Here is a 23,263-nt window from a genome sequence, read left to right on the forward strand (position 1 = left end):
TTTTGCGGTCCACAAAATATGGATGACATCCGTGTGCATTCCGTATTTTACGTAATGAAACAGCTGGCCCTTCTTAGAAAAGTACTATCCTTGTCCGTAAAGTGGACAATAATAGCACACGTTCTATTTTTTTGCGAAACGGAAATACAGACATACGGAAAGGAATGCATTCTGCTTCGTTCAGTTCAAGCGTTTCCCCCCAACTATTGAGATCCTAGACAGATCTGAATAGCGGAAAGGGAAAGCGCAGATGTGAAAGTAGCCTTACCATGTGAACATAGGTTTCCCTTAGCCACTTTGCTTTTTATTTCATAGGGTTTTTGATAGTGCAGCAGAAATGACATTCTGCCCCTTGTAGCTTTTGCAGATGACACAGAACAAGGCCTGCCTTCTCTGCTCCTCCAATGTCTGCAGCTTCAAGATGGAGTCCAGCAAATCCACTGTATCAAAAAGGTAATAATCATAATAATATAATTTGTGACAATCTATTCCATAGCACTTTACAGTTCAGAAGGTGTGAATGTAATAACATGGTTTGTTAGGCTCCAAAAAGACTTTTATCCATCCATTTCAGCCTGTTTCCTGCAGAGCTGGTATGAGGTAGAAGCCAATTTTCCCCACTTTAGGGGAATAAAAAATTCCTTCCCGACTCCAATCAGAATAACTCCCTGGATCAACGACCCCTCTCTAGTAGCTATAGCCTGTAATATTATTACACTCCAGAAATACATCCAGGCCCCTCTTGAATTCCTTTATTGTACTCACCATCACCACCTCCTCAGGCAGAGAGTTCCATAGTCTCACTGCTCTTACCGTAAAGAATCCTCTTCTATGTTTGTGTACAAACCTTCTTTCCTCCAGACGCAGAGGATGTCCCCTCGTCACAGTCACAGTCCTGGGGATAAATAGATGATGGGATAGATCTCTGTACTGACCCCTGATATATTTATACATAGTAATTAGATATCCCCTCAGTCGTCTTTTTTTGTAAAGTGAATAACCCTAATTTTGATAAACCTTCAGGGTACTGTAGTTGCCCCATCCCAGTTATTACTTTAGTTCTTGCCTTTGAACCCACTGAAGGGGGTCTGCTATATTTTTCTTGTGCGCAGGAGCCCAGAACTGTACGCAATAGTGGAAGAACTATGTTCTCATCATGTACGTCTGTGCCCCTTTTGATACACCCCATTATATCAGCCTTTGCAGCAGCTGCCTGACACTGGTTGCTACAGTTAAAGGGGTTGTATCATATCAGACATTGGTGAGATATCTCAAGGATATGCCGGGGCCCCGAAGTGAAAGAGTGTGCTGTTGCTCTTCATTCATTTCTATTGGAGCTCCGAAAATACAGTGCACGATTGGCTTTTTTTTTTGAAAGTGGCAAAGATGTGCAAGACGAGTGCGCGGGCACAGCCACCTCTCTATTCACTACCCTCGAAATGGCCAAGCCAGCTCTCAGCTACGGAGGGTGACTGGACATGGGTGGCTGCTTTCCATTCACTTTGGGGCTTTGTTCCAGAGATAATAGCGAGTCCCAGACGTGAGACCCGCACCTATCTGACATTGGTGGCATATCCTAGCGGTGTGCCAGCAATGTCTGAGATGGGAGAACCCGTTTAAAGGGAGGCTGTCACCAAGTTTTCATGGACTGCTTATATTATGTTCGTGCGCACACACACTAACTATTATAACAGTACCTTTGTTGTTTTTGTCCCATCTAGTAAGCTTGAAAATACAAGTTTAGTAAGTTATGCAAATGAGGGCAGGCAAGTACCCAGGGCCCTCGGTGATCTGCACGCACAATCCCTCCCCATGGTGTCCTCTAGCCCACCCTGTAATGATCTTACATCATCCGCTCCAGTTCTAACCTGCACACTTTACTGTCGTGCCCAGGCATGGGCAGTGCTCTGCCACTATGGGCACAGACATGTGCAGTGCATGCGTTGGTTAATGCCGCGGCTCGCTATCCTCTGCTGGTGAGCAACAAAAGTACTGTTGTAATCATGTGTGTGCAAGAACGCTACGTAAGCAGAACATGAACACTTGGTGACAGACTGGCTTTAAAGAGGACCTTTCACCTGGAAAAACATTGTGAACTAAGTATCCTGACATATACAGCGGCGCCCGGGGATCTCACTGCACTTACTATTATCCCTGGGCGCCGCTCCGTTCTCCTGTTATGTTCTCCGGTATCTTCGCTCAGTAGGTTATAGTATAACCTAGAGTCCTAAGTCTCCGCCTACTATAACCTACTGAGCAAAGATACCGGAGGACATAACGGGAGAACGCAGCGGCGCCCAGGGATAATAGTAAGTGCAGTGAGATCCCTGGGCGCCGCTATATATGTCATGATACTTAGTTCACAGTGTTTTTCCAGGTGAAAGGTCCTCTTTAAGTTTACTGTCAATCATATTTCTAAGTCCTTTTCCATGTCACATTTACCCAGTGTTTCCCATTTAGTATGGATTATTTTCATGGGATTTTACCTTTGAATGTAAGTAGTTTGTACAGGTTTCCTCTGGGTACACTGGTTTCCTCCCACACTCCAAAAATATACAAATTGGCTTCCTACGATATTGAACCTAGTATGCATTGTGTGTTGGGGGTCGAGCACCTATATGGCAGCCACTGACTTCCCTGGGAGTCACCCCAGCCACACAACTATCCCTGCTTGGAGCGCATTACCCGTTTGTTTTTTGTAATTTCAAATTCTGACCCTGCATATGACAGGATTTTACATGACAGCTCTGCTTTAAAGGGGTTGTCCAGGGTTTTGATATTGATTTCCTATCTGCCGTATAGGATCTACAGACTCATCGTACCCACCACGATTAGCTATTGTAGCTCAGTCTCCAAAACTGCACCCCTCTGTCCGTTGTGTAGCCGATAGCTGGTAACTGCAGAGCTTCTCCCATTGATATGAATAGGAGCAGATCTGCAGTTACCGGCTCCGTGCACTGCACAATGGACAGAACTGTTTAGTATCGCTGTTACAATGTAATGGCTGATTTGTGGGGGTGCGGGGTGTTATACCCACACCGAACTTACCATGCTCAGTCATACAGCAGGTTTAGGTAAAGTTCAGTACAGAGTGGGTCTAGTACATACTGCATGTGGGGTCTGTTTGCCCTTAATTTATTGGAGGCCAGCTGGCATCAGAAAAGGTAGCACTTACCATAGATTCTTGTCTGAGAGAGATCACCTTGCCGTGGTGGATGGGCACAAATATTTTTGATCAAAATGTCTTTACTGAGAACCTCGCTTTAATTTATATAGTGAGTATAGCAATTAGGTGATATGTTTTGTGATCATGTATTTTGTGCTGTTGCATTGGATTTGATACAGCAGGTATGAAAATCATTTTTGGATAGTTTTTTATATCAATTATTTTCTGTTTAAGGTCGTGCCCATCTTAGAAAACCTGCCCCCTGGTTCCTCGGGTACAGAAGCTCTCCGCTGCTGCATGGATGTGTTGGCCGAAATGTACTTCACAGTTGGCGCTAAGAATCCACTGAAAAAGGTTTTGGCGAGGTAACATAGCCCAGTCATCCATCCTGTGTAAAGACTCTTTCTGGTCATCACCCTTCTATGGTCTTCTGCTAAACAGATTTTCTTCTATACCACGGTTAACAGGTGTCACTACCCTTCTATGATTAATAACACATATTAGACTGCTCCATACTGTAGAATCACGCCTCACTGACAGGGTGAATAATAGTACCTAATTGTTAAGGGGAACCTGTCACCGGGATTTTGTGTATAGAGCTGAGGACATGGGTTGCTAGATGGCCGCTAGCACATCCACAATACCCAGTCCCCATAGCTCTGTGTGCTTTTACTGTGGAAAAAAAATGATTTGATACATATGCAAATTAACCTGAGATGAGTCCTGTACGTGAGATGAGTCAGGGACAGGACTCATCTCAGGTTAATTTGCATATGTATAAAATCGGGATTTTTACACAATAAAAGCACACAGAGCTATGGGGACTGGATATTGCGGATGTGCTAGCGGCCATCTAGCAACCCATGTGCTCGGCTCTATACACAAAATCCCGGTGACAGGTTCCCTTTAATTTATTCTGATGTTTCAAGGAGGAATAACAGTGACAGAACAAAGGAGAGTTCTAAGAAAAGATGCTCCTCTGTGCTGTGGGAAATATCAGTAGTTACTAATACGATCAGGGGAGCTGGCAGGTCCTCTTTGTCAGTTCAAACGTGACATTTATATTGTGGTTAATTATGCTATAATTTCACAATACATACAGAAAGAGCCATAGTAAAAACACCACGTGAGGCCACTGGGTAGGCACCTGCACAAATAGTACCGTCTAACGTCTTCTCTAGTATGTTCCCAGTCAGTACCAAATAGAAACTGCTTAGCACTAGAATGATTAAAGGAGTTGTCCGGGCTTTTACTATTATAACTTCAAACAACCGGAATACCCCTATAAGGCCCCACATGTGTCCTATGTTAATATTTTTTAGGACATATCGAAGGTGGTATGTCCTTACAGCTTCATAGTCACATAGTGCGATTGGCTAAAGACATACGTTCATCAGCTCTACCCAAGGGATTGGGAAGGAATGGGAGAACAGAATTCAACTCATTTACATAAACATCAATGTTACTCCGTACCAAGAAATCATCTAAAGGTCATTTTACATGGACTGATGATCTGGCAGATTACCGGGAACGAAGCAGACGCTCCCATTAACTGCCTGATCATCAGCGGAGATGAGGGCTGTATTTACATGCTGCACAGTAATGATGAATTTTGGTGCTGGCAGAATGACATGAACGCCGGTACCTTTTACACAGACCAAATGGTCCTCCTCAATAATCTACCAGATCATCGGTCCATGTAAAGGGACCTTTAGTCTTCTTTGAAGCCGTTATCTGTTCCTGCAGTGACCACGTCCTAGACCAGTGATGGTGAACCTTTTAGAGACCGAGTGCCCAAATTGCAGCCCAAAACCCACATATTTATCGCAAAGTGCCGACACGGCAATTTAACCTGAATACTGCGGTCCAATATAGTATATCTTCCATGTTCATTATCATTTAGCTATAATAGCCTGCCTACATTCAGTGCTCTGCTTGTGCCGTTCATAGTGCGCCCTGCGCTGATGAATGGCAGGAAATGTCTAAGGCATATTGATACACCATAGATTTTTTCAGGGTGCGGGTGCCCACAGAGAGGGCTCTGAGTGCCACCTCTGGCACCCGTCCCATAGGTTCGCCACCACTGTCCTAGACTCTTCCACAGATTCACAGTAGTTATGATAAAGAAACCTCTTCGCCTCTGGAGACTGAACTTTTTCTTCTCCAGTCGGAGGCAGTGCCCCATTGTCTTTTGAGGGGATTTTACATAGAACAGCTTTTCACCATAACTTATGTACTGCACATTTATATATTTGTAAAGGTTAAAGGGGTTATCCGGGAATCTATATTGATGACCTAGCCTCTGAATTGGTCACCAATATCAGACCAGCGGGTGTCTGACACCCGGGATCAGCTCTTTCCATTTCATCCACCATGACGGCCCACATTGAGATTGACCCTTGACCTCTGTAGGGGCAGGAACACATAGAGTTTAAGAACCCCCCACCCCTCCACCTCCTCAGTGCTTTGCTTTCCTGCCCCTACAGGGGCCAACACGTGGAGAGGATCCTCCTTAAGGAGGATAGCATCTTTATTTCTTTGCAGGTTCTCCAGCTGGCCTCCCGCGGCATGGGCTAAGGCTGGCCAGCTTGGAGCATCAAGGACCCTCGTCTTGGCCTATGCCGAGGCCTGCGGTCCTCCCCATACCTCTTGTACTTCCTTCCCTCCTTGGGGAAGCAGTCGGGGGTGCCGGCTTCACTGGCGCGCGCTGCGCTCGGCGTCCCTTCCTTCTGGAGGCGTGCCGAGCGCTTGTGACCGGCAGGGGGAGCGGGTGCGGCGCATTGAGCGCTTCAGGAGGCAGGCCGGACGTCGCACGTATCCTCTAATAGGCTGGTGCGGCGCCGGCTCTTGCCGTCACCAGGGCGCAGCTAGATGACGTCTGACGACGGGATCTTTGAAAAAGGAAAAGACCGCGGTTTCCTCCGGCCCCTCGCCTGCTGCACCGCGATGTCTGAGACACCTGCTCCCCGCCAGGAAGGCCCTGATCCTACTGCCGCCAGTACCGTGAGTCCCCTTCTGGGGGGTGTATATTTCAGATTCTTGTCTTGAAATACTAATTGTGGCATATCTGGTTGCTTCCTCACTCCAGGGCAGCAAGGAGTCAAAGTCAAAATCTAAGCTCTTAAAATGCTGCGCTTGTTCCAAGCGTCTCCCTGAGAACTACAAAAAAAGGTTGTGCAAATCTTGCACAACGGAAATTTGGAAGGAAGAACAACCAGATATACTCTCTGAGATGAAGTCCTTTATTGCGGACGAAATTAAGTCTTCTTTAGCCACCTTGTCTGCCCCCGCTAGTACCCCCAACCCCTCTAAGAAACGCAAATTGTCCGCTATCTCCTCTTCTGATGGTGAAGACGTTGAAGTGGCCTCCGCCTCATCCAGACAATTTCCTAATGAGGAACCCTTGTCTGACGGGGAAATTCTGGACGAGGATAAAAAATATTTTTTCTCCGCTGACCAAATAGAGGAGCTGCTGAGAGCAGTCAGATCCACAATGGGAATCGAGGATACCCCTAAACCCCGTACGGTACAGGATGAAATGTTTGGGGGTCTTAGATCTAAATCTTCTATAGTTTTTCCCATCAATGAGAATATAAAAGAGATGATAATGGAAGAGTGGTCAGACCCGGAGAAAAGAGTAGGCGTTCCCAAAGAGTTCAGAAACAGACTCTGCTTTGACCCGGCTGAAAGCAAACTTTACAATCAGACCCCTAAAGTGGATTTACAGGTGGCCAAGGTAGTAAAGAAGACCGCCCTACCCTTTGAAGACTCCTCACAGTTGGGCGATCCTATGGATAGAAAGGCAGATGGGCTCCTAAAAAAATCCTGGGAGTCAGCTATGTTCGGGGTCAAAACTAACATTGCTGCTACCTCCGTTGCCAGAGCAATGTATATATGGCTAGGAGAGTTGGACGAACATCTAAAAAATAAGACTCCAAGAGAGGAGATCAGGGATTCGCTCCCTCTTCTCCGCTCCGCCACAGCATTTCTGGCCGATGCTTCAGCAGAGTCCATCCGTTTCTCAGCCAAGGATGCGGCTCTTTCTAATGCAGCCCGACGGGCATTATGGATGAAGGCCTGGTCTGGGGACAAGGCATCCAAGGCCAAGCTTTGTTCAATCCCCTTTTCGGGGGAATTTGTCTTCGGTCCCACTCTGGATAAGATCCTAGAAGGGGCAGCAGACAAGAAGAAGGGGTTCCCAGAGGACAAAGAATCAAAAAAGAAGCCCTTTTGTCAATTCCAGCCTCAGCAGAGATCCTACAGGGGGAAAGGGAAAACCGGCCGATGGAGCTATCCAAAAGGAGGGAGAGGAAGAGGCTTCATCCTCAATCCCCAGAATAGACAAAATAAACAGCAGTGACACCAGAGTAGGGGGGCGACTGATGGGTTTTCTATCTTCCTGGAAACGGGTAACCTCAAAATGGGTTCTAAATGTAATCTCTCAGGGCTACAAGATAGAATTCACATCAGTCCCCCCAAGAAGATTCTGCATCTCACCCCAGCGCAGATCAGAACTTCCAAAAATTTGGCAGGGTGTCCAGGACCTCTTAGATCTAGGGGTGATTCAAAAGGTCCCTATCCCAGAGGAAAGGAGAGGGTTTTATTCCAGCCTCTTTTTAGTAAAAAAAACCAGACCAATCCTTTCGCACTATAATAAACCTTAAACCCCTAAACAGGTCTATTCTATACAGGAGGTTCAGGATGGAAACCATCCCATCCACAATCCCCCTGATCCAGAAAGGGGTGTTCATGTCGTCAATCGATCTAAAGGACGCTTACTACCATGTCCCTATTCATCATCTCTCCCAGAAATATCTAAAATTCGCTCTAAAGGGTCCGGACGGATCGATCTATCACTTTCAATATGTGGCCCTTCCCTTCGGTATCTCCTCGGCTCCCAGGGTCTTCACAAAAGTCGTAGTAGAGATGGTGGCCTACCTTCGTCGGGAAGGAGTTACAATCATCCCATATCTCGACGACTTCTTAATTCTGGGCAAGACAGAATCCGAAAACCTTCTGGCAACCCAAAGATTCTCGGAATTCTTAAAAAATCTCGGCTGGATCATAAATCTAAAAAAATCCACCCTAATCCCATCCAGGAGAATAAGGTTCCTGGGTGTGGAACTGGACTCATCCCTGTTGAAAACTTTCCTCCCTCGGGACAAGGCCACTACGCTGACAGAAAAGATCCGAGCGTTCCAGAGGACTCGCAGTTGCTCCATCCGAAAAGCCATGAGTCTCCTGGGAAGCCTAACCGCCTGCATTCCCTCGGTTGCATGGTGCCAAAGCCACACAAGGGTGATCCAGAGTTGGATCTTAGGTATTTGGGACGGGAAGCAAGTAAGTCTAGACAGGACTTTCCGGATTGCGCAGGCCGTAAAAACAGACCTAGATTGGTGGAAAGAAAGAAGAAGACTGCTCGGAGGCCTACAGTGGCAGAACCATCCCGGCCGTTCAGGTAATCACGGACGCAAGCCTCGGAGGCTGGGGAGCAAAGATAGATCATCTTCTGCAGGGCTCCTGGCCAGCCGAGATAAGAGTCAGATCCTCAAACTACAGAGAGCTGTACGCGGTCCTGGAGGCGTTAAATGGAGAGAGTCTTTTAAAAGGGCGACACCTAAGAATAATGTCCGACAATACCACAACGGTGGCTTATCTGCGACACCAAGGAGGGACAAGGTCACGGCCTCTGGGTGCGATAGCAAGAAGAATCTTCTCCTGGGCAGAAGAGAACGTTTTATCTCTCTCCGCCATCCACCTAAGGGGCTGCGAAAACACGATAGCAGACTTCCTGAGCAGAGAGACAATAGATCCAGGAGAATGGTCTCTGAACAGGGATATCTTCCAGAAGATCTCGGAAAGATGGGGCCGTCCGGAGGTAGACCTATTCGCCTCCAGAAAAAATGCGCAGGTGGAATGCTTCTGCTCCCTAAACCTAGAGGACAGACCCTGGGCAATCGATGCCCTGTCAATACACTGGAATTGGAAACTGGCCTACGCCTTCCCCCCAATACCTCTTCTACCCCAGGTCATCCAGAAGCTCCTAGGGGAACCAACTACTCTTATCCTAATAGCCCCTCTATGGCCAAAGAGGAGTTGGTTCTCCACTTTAAAACAGCTATCGCTGGAAGATCCGTGGGAGATCCCTTTCCAGAGGGACATTCTAGTCCAGGGCCCTCTTCTTCATCCAGACCCCGGGATATTCAAGCTGCCATCCTGAGAGCGAGACGTTGAGAAGCAGGGGTCTTTCGGAAAAGGTGATACTTACCCTAAGGGCTAGTAGGAAAAAGGTGACTTCCGCCATCTATCTAAAGATCTGGAAGAGATACTGTTCTTGGTTAGGAGTTGAGCGCCCAGACACCACCTCTCCTCCCATCAATAGGATCTTGGACTTTCTACAGTGTGGCTTGGAATTAGGCCTAAGACCTAGTACTCTGAAAGTCCAAGTTTCTGCTCTCAGCTCTTTCTACGACTGCAGCCTAGCTAATCACAGATGGATCAGGAGGTTCTTTAGAGCGGTTTCAAGATTGAGACCCTCTCTGAAATCCAGAGCTCCTACTTGGGACCTTAACATCGTCCTAGAGGGCCTAGCAAAACCTCCCTTTGTACCATTAATCAGAAATCTCTTTAAAACACCTTTCCCTGAAGACTGCCTTTCTGATTGCAATCACCTCAGCCAGACGTATTGGAGAGATCCAGGCCCTTTCTTGTAGAGAACCCTACCTCCAGATCAGCAAAGATCACATCCGTCTAACTCTCGATCCAGGTTTTCTCCCTAAAGTAGTCTCCTCTTTTCATCGAGAACAGGAGATCTTCCTACCCTCTATCCCTAAATCCGAGTTTTCAGGGTATAGTGATAATTTACATCTCTTAGATGTCAGGGATACAGTTATCCATTACCTGGATTCTACCAAAGATTTTAGGATTGATAACAATCTCCTTATTCAGTTTTCAGGGAAAAAAAAGGGAAAGAAACTAGCTAGGTCTTCCATAGCCAGATAGATCAAATCCACCATTGAATGCTGTTACAGGATTCAGAACAAACCCAGTCCTGATAATGTTAAGGCCCACTCTACTAGGGCCACTGCCTCCTCTTGGGCTGAGAAAGGAGGAGTCTCGCTGGACCAGATCTGCAAAGCCGCAACCTGGTCAAGCGCTGATACCTTTGTAAAACATTATCGTCTTAATCTTCCGGATTCGAATGAAGCTTTTTTCGGCCGGAGGGTTTTACAGGCGATATCCCTACCCTCTTAGTTATCTGATATATCTCAATGTGGGCCGTCATGGTGGATGAAATGGAAAAAACGCAATTAGACTTACCGGTAATTCCGTTTCCTTGAATCCACCATGACGGCCCATACTATTTCCCTTCCCAAAAAAAAAAAATATATATATAAAAAACAATTCGGGTAATTGTAAAGCACTGAGGAGGTGGAGGGGTGGGGGGTTCTTAAACTCTGTGTTCCTGCCCCTACAGAGGTCAAGGGTCAATCTCAATGTGGGCCGTCATGGTGGATTCAAGGAAACGGAATTACCGGTAAGTCTAATTGAGGTTTTTCTAGGCCATGTCACTGTACATCGGTCACATGGCCTAGTCTCAGCTCAGCCCCATCCAAGTCTGGGACTGAGCCGCAATACCAAGCACAGCTGCTCTACAGTGGAGGGCAGAACCTTCTGAGGAGCGCAGCGGTTCACTGATACAGCTGATCGGTGAGGATGCTGGGACTCAGACCCCCACCGATGTGATAATGATGACCTATCCTGAGGATAGGTTATCATTATTTTTACCTGGATAACCTCTTTAATCATGTCTCCCCTATTAAAATTTCCCCATAACGAAGACCCTCCAGGCCCCTTATCAGTTTAGTCGCTCTCCTATGTACTTTTTCCAGCTCTAGGGCATCCTTTCTATGGATTTGTGCCCAGAACTGAACATTCTAGAGAGGCCGCAACAAAGCTTTGTAATTGCCAGGTCACATGACTGATTTTAAAAACCACGTTTTTTCATGTGGTTTTTGATGCATTTTATTTTTTAACCAGTAGGTGTTCACTTCAATACAAAGCGCCATTTTCAGCTTGAGGTTTTTGACACAGATCAGTGCTAAAGAAGTGCAGGAAACATGCAAGAAACTCATGGACTTACATGGACCCTTTTTTTTTTTTTTTTCATTTTTTTGCTTCCTATTCCTTTCAACGGGCGTTCAGTGCTGATTCAGCCCCAAGATGGGTCATCCTACTTTTTTTTTTCCATGCTTCTTTTTTACACATGTAAAAAATAAAAAAGTGCTGCTTCAAATGAATTGGGTACTGTTTTGAGACATTTTTTTGGAGCCGATTTTGAGGCAGAAAAGTTAGCCCCGAAAAACTCAGTGTGAACTGGCCCTAAAGTGGTAATATTACATCCCTGCCCCACAAGTCCATGCCTCGTTTAATGCATGACAATATCCTGGTGGCCTTAGAAGCAGCTGATTCACATTGTATGCTGTTATTTAATCTACGGTCTACAAGGACTCCCAAATCCTTCTCTATAAGTGACTCTCCCAGTGCTACATCACCTAGGACATATGATGCATGGATATTATTACTACCAAGATGCATAACTTTACATTTCTCCACATTTAACCTCGTTTGCCCAGTGATTCCCAGTGTCCAAGTCGCCTTGTAGTTTATGGACATTTTCTATAGACTGCACAGTACTACACATACTACTACATTTCACATGCACTGGCAGTAATGCACTGAAAAATTTGGTATTTCAGTGCATTCTATTAAAAATAAAAGTTAAAAAACAAAAGTTGTGGTTATTGGGATGTCTTGTTGTAACTATATATCGTAAAAGATGTCATACAGAGTATCTTATTTGGAGAAAAGATGGTGATGGTGTAAACTCTGAATGCTTCCGGTGATTTGCAGCTCATTAAACAGTGTATCAGAGCCGTGTAGAAAGGACGCAGTCTCTGCCTTTACATGCTGCCTAAGAAAGGACATAGCGGTGGAAGATGCAGGACGTTACAGGAAAGTGGTGGACAACCTGGCCTCTTGTATGGATAGCTTCACCCTAGGTAAGTGTAGTACTGTACGCAGCTATTATTCAATTTATGTTGGATATAAAATATTACCCAATAAGCCTGCACGATATATCACCAAAGCAATCGTATCGCGATAATAGACTAATGCGATATGGTGATTTGGCCGACCCAAAAATGCTGCGATTACCTACAATGATACACTGCCGCCGCACAGCGCGGCCGGCGGGTGTATCAATAGAGGGAGGATCTGGATTAGGAATGACAGCGGGGACCGCTGCAGTCCCTGTATTCTAATGCATCGGCCCCGCTCACTGTTGTATAATCTTATCTAACCTGTAGGCATTGTTAAAATATAATAATCCGGGCTGTGCATCAGTCACTACGTCATGCATCTGTGCCGCCCACTTTATAAATAAAGCAGGCAGCACGGGCGCGTGACGTAGTGAGTGACGCGTCGCCTGCCCGTCCTCTTGGCCTGCCTCCTCTCTCCTACGGAATTTTATTGTAAGTAATACAGCTGGATTACACATGATTATTTTATTTTAACAACGCCTATAGGTTAGGTTAGATAAGAGTATGCAACAGTGAGCGGGGCCGGTGCATTAGAACACAGGGACTGCACCGGTCCCTGCTGTCATTCCTAATCCAGATGCCGGCCCCCAGCCCCTGTAGTGCCCTCCACAGGTCCCCCCACAACAGTGCCCTCCACAGGTCCCCCCACAACAGTGCCCTCCACAGGTCCCCCCACAACAGTGCCCTCCACAGGTCCCCCCACAACAGTGCCCTCCACAGGTCGGTTGGTCCCCCCCCCCCCCCCCCATAACAGTGTGTCATCCACAGACCATCATTAGTTCAAAACCCACCAAAAGCACACCTTTTGGTTCAAAATATTTTTTTTCTTATTTTCCTCCTCAAAAACCTAGGTGCGTCTTATAGGCCGAACAAATACGGTATATTACCTCATGTTGCTGCTGCTGACTATTGTGTTCTTTAAAAATTTCCTGTTTGCTCAGTGTTTGGAAAATCTTATTTTAATGAACACACGTTCTTATATCTATTCTATTTTAATTATCTGTTCTGTGCAGTGCTATTAAGAAAATGGCAAGTTTAGTATTTTGTACTTTTGCAGTAATGCAAATATGTTATTTACTTTAGTAAAAGATGTTTTATTTTGAAAAACACTGTGCATTTCAGTTCCTGAGTTAAGCATAACTACATTTCAGCTTTATCAGTAATTTGTGTATGATTTTGCCTTGAAAATCCAAGCAAATAGACCTCTAGCACAATTCCCTTAAAATATTGCATCGCATATCGTTATCGCAATTTTTAGGGCCCTAATCGCAATCGCACAAAATTCTCATATCGTGCAGCCCTATTACCCAATAGTTTTTCCACCACATATGTTTTTCACCTCCATAGGATAAATGTTAGAGGGGTTATCCGATATCTAAAAGATCCCCCCTCCCCGGGCTGTATGTCCCCGTCCCTCGGATCAAAACCTCTGCCGACGCGGGGGAGCAGCCAATGGCAGGCTGCGACGGTGACCAGGTGTTGGACCCTTACTGATTCGATACTGATGACTTATACTGAGGCTAAATCTACAATATCTTTTCCCAGATAACCCCTTTCAAATACAGAGATCAACCCCCCATCATGCCCCATCCTCTTACTTCCAAAACCCCCAATGCAAAGTCCAGTAAGTTAAATATATATAGGTCCCACAAAGTCACTTTAGAACTGAATTTCTCCCTGAAAACAATAATAATAAATAGGTTTTGGAAATTTGACTTGACGGTCAAACCTGGCCTTGAGTTCTCCTAAAGTCAATGAAAGTGCAGAGGACGCGGCTGTTGCAGAGAGAGCAGAGCCTCTAGGTGTAATGGTAACGCCCCTATTGCTCCTAACGGCTCATTTGCATATATTAAAGCATTATTTTTCTCAGCAATGTGGACACATATGAACATGGGACCAACACAGAGGCCTTCAGCTGCCAAGTGCACATGCAACAGGTCAGCCAGCGTCATAGGTACAAATCTGCTGACAGATGCCCTTTAACCCCTTAGGGTCCTGTGCCCCCCCCTCCCCCGTCTCGGCAATTGCCGCAACCCGCAGGTCAATTCAGACCTGCTGTTTGCGGCTTTTACCTGGTGCGGCGGTGGTGCCATCGGGTCCCCATGGGGCTGTGGGGGGACCCGATGGCATGGAAGGCAGCTCGATGCCCTTGCTGCCTTCCGGTGACGAGCCTGTGAGGTCCAGCCCCCTGAATCTCACAGGCCCCGGAAGCTGTATGAGTAATACACACAGTATTACTCATACAGCCAATGCATTCCAATACAGAAGTATTGGAATGTATTTTAAAGGAATATACCCCCAAAAGTTCAAGTCCCAAAGTGGGACAAAAAAATTAAGTGAAATAAAAAGTTGAAAAAATAAAGTTTTCCCCCCCAAAAAATAAGTTTCAAGTAAAAATAAAAACTTAATTTTCCCCAAATAAAGTAAAAAATAATTGGTAAAAAATAGGGGGGAAAAAAAAAGTATAAAAGTATATTAGGTATCGCCGCGTCCGTATCGACCGGCTCTATAAACATATCACATGACCTAACCCCTAAGATGAACACCGTAAAAAATAAAAACTGTGCTAAATAAACCATTTTTTTGTCCCCTTACATCACAAAAAGTACAACAGCAAGTGATCAAAAAAGGCGTTTGCCCACCAAAATAGTACCAATCTAACAGTCACCTCATCCCGCAAAAAATTTGCCTCTACCTGAGACAATCACCCAAAAAAAAAAAAAAAACTATGGCTCAGAATATGGAGACACTAAAACATAATTTTTTTTGTTTTAAAAAAGCTGTTATTGTGTAAAACTTACATAAATAAAATAAAAAAGTATACATATTTGGTATCGTCGCGTTCGTATCGACCGGCTCTATAAAAATATCACATGACCTAACCCCTCAAATGAACACTGTAAAAAAAAAACAAAAAAAAACTGTGCTAAATATACAATTTTCTGTCACCTTAAATCACAAAAAGTGTAATAGCAAGCGATCATAAGGTCACACGCACCCCAAAATAGTGCCAATAAAACAGTCATCTCATCCCGCAAAAATCATACCCTACCCAAGGTAATCGCCCAAAAACTGAAAAAATTATGGCTCTGACTATGGAAACACTAAAACATGTTTTATTTTGCTTCAAAAATGAAATCATTGTGTAAAACTTAAATAAATAAATAAAAAGTATACATATTAGGTATCGCCGCATCCGTGACAACCTGGTCTATAAAAATATCACATGAGCTAACCTGTCAGATGAATGTTGTAAATAAAAAATAAAAACTGCCAAAACAGCTATTTCCTGTTATCTTGCCTCACAAAAAGTGTAATATTGAGCAACCAAAAATCATATGTACCCTAAACTAGTACCAACAATACTGCCACCCTATCCCGTAGTTCAGGGGTAGGCAACCTCCGGCACTCCAGCTGTTGTGAAACTACAACTCCCAGCATGCATACTTGCTCTGCTTATCTAAGAACTCGCACAGAAATGAATGGAGCATGCTGGGAATTGTAGTTTTGCAACAGCTGGAGTGCCGAAGGTTGCTGCTCCCTGCCGTAGTTTCTAAAATGGGGCCACTTTTTTGGAGTTTCTACTAGGGATCGACCGATTATCGGATTTACCGATATTATTGGCCGATATTGAGGATTTTGAACGCTATCGGCATCTATTTTGACGATATTCCGATAGCGTATGGGGAACACAGATCGCGCTGCTGTCAGCGCTCTCCGTGTTCCCCTTAGCAGCACAGGGGAGAAGGAAGCAGTGTCTCCTCCCCCTGTGCTGCTACCGCTGCCGCCAATGAAAGGACAGGGGACAAGAGGAGGGGAGGAGCTATGGCCACTGCGCCACCAATCACATAGCCGGCTCCCGACCTCTATGAGCTGTAGCTGCGATCTACGGTAGTTAACCCCTCAGGTGCCGCGGATCTCAGCGACAGCTCATAGAGGTCGGGAGCCGGCTATGTGATACTGCAGCCAGCTCCCGCCTCCTGTATATGAATAAATTGGAGATTAAGCTTCAATGGTGGCGCAGTGCGCCCCCCCCCCCCCCAAGCCCAGTATTAGACATTGGTGCAGTCCCCCCCCCTCCCCAACCCCAGTATTAAGCATTGGTGGCGCAGTGCGCCCCCCTACCCCAGTATTAAAAACATTGGTGGCGCAGTGCGCCCCCCCCCCCCCCCACAGGATCCCCTCTCCCCTGCTCCACCGATCGGAGCCCCAGCAGTGTAATGCTGGGGCTCCGATCGGTTACCATGGCAGCCAGGACGCTATTGAAGCCCTGGCTGTCATAGTAAGCTCAATGCTGCTGTGTGCACAAAGCACAGAGCAGCAGGGACAGTGTGAGCTCCTATTCACCCTGATGGAGATCTATCAGGGTGAATAGGACAAGGGTTCTAGTCCCTAAGGGGGCTAAAAAGTTAGTAAAATAAAAAAAAGTTACAAAAATTAAAATAAAACATACACATTAACAATAAACATTAATTTTCAGCAGGTTTGTGGGAATTTTATTTAAAAAAAAAAAAAAAAAAAAAAAATTCCCAGAATATCGGTATAAATTATCGGCTATCGGCCTGAAAGTTCACAAATTATCGGTATCGGCCCTAAAAAAAATCAATTTCTCGCCCATATTCATTGGGGGACACAGAGACCTTGGGTATAGCTATGTCCTCTAGGAGGCGTTGACACTAGATAAAGCTGTTAGCTCCTCCCCTGGTAGCTATACCCCCTCCAGCCTGGAGAGAGAGCTTCAGTTTTCTCTAGTGTCAATAGGAGGCAAGACCTCCCTGCTCTGCAGGGATCTCCTGAAGATTTTATTTTTTTCCTTCCTTTTCAGATGGGACAACAGTGGTCGCCTCGCCTCCCTGTTCTCCCGGGGTCGAGTTGCGCCAGTGCCGATTCCGCACTGCTGCCTCCCCCACAGAAGACAAAGTGGACCAGGGCAGCCTCGCTCCCCTGCATCCCGCCAGCCAAGGGGTCACCTAGGTCCGCCAAAGAGAAGACCCTCCCGCCATACCAGACGCCTGCCACTCCGGTGCCAGCTGCTGAGGAGGTGACCCTGCTGGAAAAGGTGACCTTGAGGGTCCACTTCGGGAGGGTGAAGAGAAGAGGATGAGAGAGGTGAGTACATGGGACTAGGTGAGTATGAAGACCTCTTCCCCCTCCCTCCATCTTTGACAGTCTGGGTCGCCCTATGGTTAACGGCCAGGGGGCTTTAATCAACTATGACAAGACCCCTAAAAGAGAGAAGGGGTTAATCCGGCGGGCGCCATGCGACACGCGGTCCCCCTTTCACTTGCCCTCTAGGCCGACTGTTTCCGGCTCTTAGAGGGTTAATGTATCTTCTCCCCGGGCACCTCCGGCGAAAGACTGGGCGCAGTCCGTCTCCACTGGCTGCAGTATCCTTTAATTTACTCTTTCGGGAGCAGGCGTCACGCACGCAGCTCCGAAAGGGTTAACGCCCCTGGCTGTTCGCGGACATCTGACCCCTTGCGGTAGTCTCGCGCCGAGGGGCACTTACTTAACATGGACCTCCAGCTGTCACGATTCCGGCCGCGGGGTGAACATCCCGGTCCTCCGGGCGCCGCTGCAAATTTAGGCCCCGGCTTCTCTTGGGGCCTATAGGCTTCCTTCCCCTGTTGTCATCCCGGCCGCGGTGCGGCTTCTCAGGCGGGATGTGTGTCGCGCTCCGCTCCGGGTCCCTCCACCCTCCGGCTGACTTCAGTACAGAGGGGGAGGGTCCGGGGTGGCTGTGCATCGGTACTTTAGGCCCTGGTTTCGCGACCTGCTAGGCCGCGACTCAGAGGGGGAGGGTGGCGGGCTGGCGCGAATTCTTCCCGCCTAGCTGCCGCTGCCCCGCCCCCATCAGCACCGCCCCTGGACCTAATGTCGTTATTGGTTAACCCTTTCCGGCCAGCCACTTCTGTTGGGCCAGCTCCGGATTATCAGGGGTTGGATGGCCTGGGAAAAATAAAATTGCTTATTGCACTGTTAACCCCTTCCTGCCTCTTATCCACTTGAGGCTAGGCAGACCAGTTTAAAAAAAAAAAAAAAAAAAAAAAGAGGTTAAATGAAGCTGGAAATAAATGTCTACCTCCATTCAGGCCCTACTCCCCTCAGTCATGTCCACTCTGACTGTGCGGCACAAAAATGGGCCCGTGTCCTGCCCCGGACATGTGACGACCTCTCTTACCGTAGTTTCCCACTCCGCCCTCTGGGCCGTTTGGTTGATAATCCTCCACCTGCGTAGTCCAGTGGAGGACCTCTGACAGTTCCCAACCCACCCTCAGGGGAAGCTTGGTTGATTCTTTCCACCGGTGCAATGCAGTTGAGGACCGCTGCAGTTACCAATCCACCCTCCGGGGTCATTGGTCATGATTCTCCACCTGCTCAATACAGCGGAGAGCCTCTGGAACTCCCATTCCACCCTCCGGGGTAGTTTGGTTGATAATTCTCCACCTGTTCAATACAGTGGAGAGCCTCCGCAATTCCCAATTCACCCTCCGGGGTCGTTTGGTTGATAATTCTCCACCGGCTCAATACAGTGGAGAACCTCTGGAATTCCCATTCCACCCTCCGGGGTCGTTTGGTTGGTAGTTCTCCACCTGTTCGATACAGCGGAGAGCCTCCACAATTCCTAATCCACCCTCCGGGGTTGTTTGGTTGATAATTCTCCGCCTGCTCAATACAGCGGAGAACCTCTGGAATTCCCATTCCACCCTCTGGGGTCGTTTGGTTGATAACTCTCCACCTTCGCAACTCACAGGAGGACAGCTGAAGTATTCCCGTAATTCTCCACCTGCGCAATTCAGTTAAGGATCTCTGCGGGATCCCAATCCATCCTCCGGTGCCGTTTGGTCGATATTCTCTACCTGAGCCATACTGTGGAGAACCTCTGGAATTCCCAATCCACCCCATGGGGTCGTTTGGTTGATAATTCCCCACCTGCGCGATTCCAGTGGGGGGAAAAGACTGGAAATTCCCAATCCACCCTCTAGGGTTGTTGGGTTGATCATTTTCCGCGGGTTCCTTTTGTATACGGGACCTCTGTTCCCAATCCACCCCCAGGTAGTTTGGTTGATAAGCCCCAACTGCGCAGTCCGCGACTGCTAGGGGCGATTTTCTAATGCATATACCTGCGCGCAAGCGGACCACAGCAGGTCGACTTCTCCTCGATATCTCCACACCCCCTCCCTTCCTCCCAGGGTCACGCTCGGGTGCACCCTCTCTCACGGGAGTGGGTCCGCCCGAAGTGGGGGGTGAGGAGAATCACTGATTCGGGCCTTGACGTGAATCCGAATCAATCTCCTTAGGTTGCGTCTACGGTGGCCAGTGGCACTTGTCGTGGGCATTACCCCCTTCCTTAGGCGGTATAGTTGCACCACTACGATACGGTGTTCACCTTTATACTTTGTCCCCTGCCATGGGTGGACTAGGTACAATAACACTATTTTCAGTGCATTCCCCCTTCTGTAGGTGGCGGAATTGTACCTCCACTGGGTTCTGTACCTGCCGTGTTCATTAGCTCCTTCCATTGGTGGAGCGATTCCATTCTCACTGGTCACAAGGGGTACTGTATCCATTACCTCCTGTCTCGGGTGCTAATTGCTCTCCCATAGGGTACAGGATTGCCATATGCACTAGTTTTCACCGTGGATATTAACCCCCCTTCTGGTGGGGTGTCTGCCTGTGGCACCAGTTTGGATACGGTCCGACTGTCGCACTATCCTTCCTTAGGCGGAGTGTTGCGCGTCATTGTTCTTACTACTTGCCTTACCCTCTTTCGCTAGTGATCACTAGAGGGGGAGTATCTGTACATCTTCAGATTCTGCAATTCCACGGCTCTAGGTGCCTGCGCTTATTTCATTGGGGGCGTGGCGACAGTCGGTACTTGACGGTGCTCGGTACACTTACTCTAGTACTATATGAGTTCCGCCAGTGCATACGTGGCTATTCCTCATTGTGTTCCTTGGAGCTGGTTTTGGGCAGGATTATAACTCCTGCCCAAACCCACTTGTGTCCTAGGGGCTCCCATCTCTATGGGTTTCCATTGTCCCAATCGGGAACGGTGTTGTCCGCATCAGTAGTGGTGCGTACACCATTGCACATATCTGGTTTGCGTGCCGACGGGCCAAGTGTTACACTGACTCCTTACTCTCTTCCACCATTCCTGATGTGGGAAGTGTTTGGGTTGGCACTCTGGTTTAGCTTTGCAGCCTATTCAGCCTGTGCGGGTACTAGCGTTCGCAGTCGCTACAGTGGGGCATTCTATCAGGTAGGGGTTCTACCCTGACGCTTGCTGGGCAGTTGTTCCTGTTCAGCGCCCTTCCCGGGTGGAGCGTTTAAAGTTAGCTCTCCTTCCCTGGGGCGGTATGGTACCGTGGCTTCTACCGGATTCCTCTACGGTATGGGGGTCCTGTAGTAGCCATTGCGTAATCTGGCTCCTCCTGTACGGCTCCTTCGTCAGTTGACGGATTCTTCTGTCTCCGTATTCGGTGGCGTACGCTGCATAGGCTCCTCCTTGGCGGGGTATGGCATCCCTGCTTCATCCGGTGGCTACTTCTGTATACTGCTAGTCTCGGATGGGGAACGGACTTCGTCCTTCCCCCTTCTCTTTCCGTTCTTCCTTCTCTGGCTCGGGGTTCACGGCCATTCCGCAAACCTTGGTGGTTCCTCTGTTGCTACTCCCCCTCATCTATGTGATGCAGGGTTTTTGGTTCTGTGGTTTTTTTTTCTTTTTCTTTCGGTCTCGTTCCGGACCGACTGTTGGCCTGTGGCGTTCCTGTATTCCTCCTTCTACAGGTGACTCCTACCGTTGGTCCTGGGCACGCTACCGGTGTGTACCTCTACCTCTCGATACTTGACTGGTGTCGGCATGTCTGTCCGATGTAGTCATGCCTTTTCGCTACGCATTCCGTGACTAGACTATGAGACTCCCCACGCCAGGATGTGCGGGGGTGCTGTCGCGTCTGTTGATGGAGTTTTGTTCCTGGAACGGGACACCCCTTCTCTTCTTCCTCCTTAAGGCAGAAGTTTTTCTCTAATCTTGGTTTGGTTGTTTGCTTCCGTCAAGCGGTTTTGCTACACCGTCGATACACGGTCGCTAACGGAGTTCTTCCGTCAATGATTCTCATATCGTCACTACCTTTGACTATCCAATGTGTTGATTCCTGGCTTGCGGTTGGGCATGCCTCATTCAGGCAGCTTCTCAGTCTCCCGTCACACCTGGTCGGCTCGGGGGGACATTGGTGGACCACTTCCGTTTCCGTGGAGCGCTTCCCCTTAGCAGGGGTGGATCCGGGGTTTTTTGCTTGGGCTTTGGTTCTTAGCTGGGTAGGTTCGGCACTGTGTGGCCTTCCAGCGTCCTCTGACCCACCCAGGGTCCTCAATTCCTTCCTACTGGGAATAGCCGTACGGTTCCTCCATGCCGTCCTCCTTTTACCGCCTTGGGATCAGACCTTGGTCTTTTTAGCACTCCGGAATTCTCCCCTTGAACCTGTCCTGGTTTTGCCAGGGGTAGGAGCTTCCCTGGGGCCGTTCTTCCTTTCTCCCGACGGTGATCTCTGATTTTCATCTCAATGAAGAATCTGGCCTTCTATCACTGCGTACCTCCCCTTCACACCCTCAGGAACAGGTGTTGGGTCGTTTGGCCGTTGTCAGGGCTCTGACTGTTTATTTGTCAGCCTCCAGTTCCTTCCGGCGTACGTGCTCGCCTTGGTTTTGTCTTTCCGGAGGGTCCTCGCATAACATTGGCGGCCTCCAGGGTGTCAATTGCACGTCTGCATTTGTTTGAACTTCTGTCCCCGGGGCAGGGTTCCACCCTTCAGTGTTGCGGCTCCTTTCACCAGAGGGGTTAGCGCTCTTGGGCTCGGATGGTTCAAGGTTCAGCCGCAGTTGTGCGGGGCGGCTACTGCCCTCCTCCGCTCATTCACAAATATTTGCCAAGTGCATACTTATGCATCGGCGGGCACCGCCTCTGGAGGCTTGGTCTTGCAGGCAGCAGTTTTCTGTTGCCTGCAGGGGCGATGGCTCCATGGGTCTGTGTTTTCTTCCCCCCCCCTTGTGGACTGCTCTTGGACGTCCCAAGGTCTCTGTGTCCCCCAATGAATATGGGCGAGAAAAGGAGATTTTTGTATAACTTACCAGTAAAATCTCTTTCTCGCTCTTCATTGGGGGACACAGCACCCACCCAGTATTGTTGTTTGGTCACAGTTGTGGCAGTTGATGGTTTGAGCCTGTTGGGTCCTTGCCATGGTTGGTGTTCTGTGTTTTTTCTTAGCTTGCTTCTCCTACTGCTTCTCACAAACTGAAGCTCTCTCTCCAGGCTGGAGGGGGTATAGCTACCAGGGGAGGAGCTAACAGCTTTATCTAGTGTCAACGCCTCCTAGAGGACATAGCTATACCCAAGGTCTCTGTGTCCCCCAATGAAGAGCGAGAAAGAGATTTTACTGGTAAGTTATACAAAAATCTCCTTATCGGTCGATCCCTAGTTTCTACTCTAGGGGTGCATCAGGGGGGCTTCAAATGGGACATGGTGTCAAAAAAAACCAGTCCAGCCAAATCTGCCTTCCAAAAACCGTATGGCATTCCTTTCCTTCTGTGCCCTGCCGTGTGCCCATACAGCGGTTTACGACCACATATGGGGTGTTTCTGTAAACTACAGAATCAGGGCCATAAATATTGTTTGGTTTGGCTGTTAACCCTTGCTTTGTAACTGGAAAAAAATTATTAAAATGGAAAATCTGCAGAAAAAGTGAAATTTTGAAATTGTATCTCTATTTTCCATTAATTCTTGTGGAACACCTAAAGGGTTTGTAAAATAAGTTTTGAATACCTTGAGGGGTGTAGTTTCTAGAATGGGGTCATTTTTGGGTGGTTTCTATCATGTAAGCCTTGCAAAGTGACTTCAGACCTGAACTGGTCCCTAAAAATTGGGTTTTTGCAAATTTTCATGAAAAATTTCAAGATTTGCTTCTAAACTTCTAAGTCTTGTAACATCCCCAAAAAA

General features: G+C 47.6%; 1 protein-coding gene across 1 annotated transcript in view; it reads left to right on the plus strand.

Annotated features, from left to right (window-relative positions):
• The window catches only part of THADA (THADA armadillo repeat containing), a 579,731-nt gene that overhangs the window by 3,006 nt on the left and 553,462 nt on the right, over positions 1 to 23,263 (plus strand). The window contains exons 3-5 of the mRNA XM_044289288.1: positions 359 to 453; positions 3,401 to 3,531; positions 12,080 to 12,228. Coding sequence (XP_044145223.1) covers positions 359 to 453; positions 3,401 to 3,531; positions 12,080 to 12,228 — 375 coding nt within the window. The remainder of the gene's footprint in view (positions 1 to 358; positions 454 to 3,400; positions 3,532 to 12,079; positions 12,229 to 23,263) is intronic.

Source organism: Bufo gargarizans, chromosome 4, assembly GCF_014858855.1.
Source record: "Bufo gargarizans isolate SCDJY-AF-19 chromosome 4, ASM1485885v1, whole genome shotgun sequence".
NCBI lineage: Eukaryota > Metazoa > Chordata > Amphibia > Anura > Bufonidae > Bufo > Bufo gargarizans.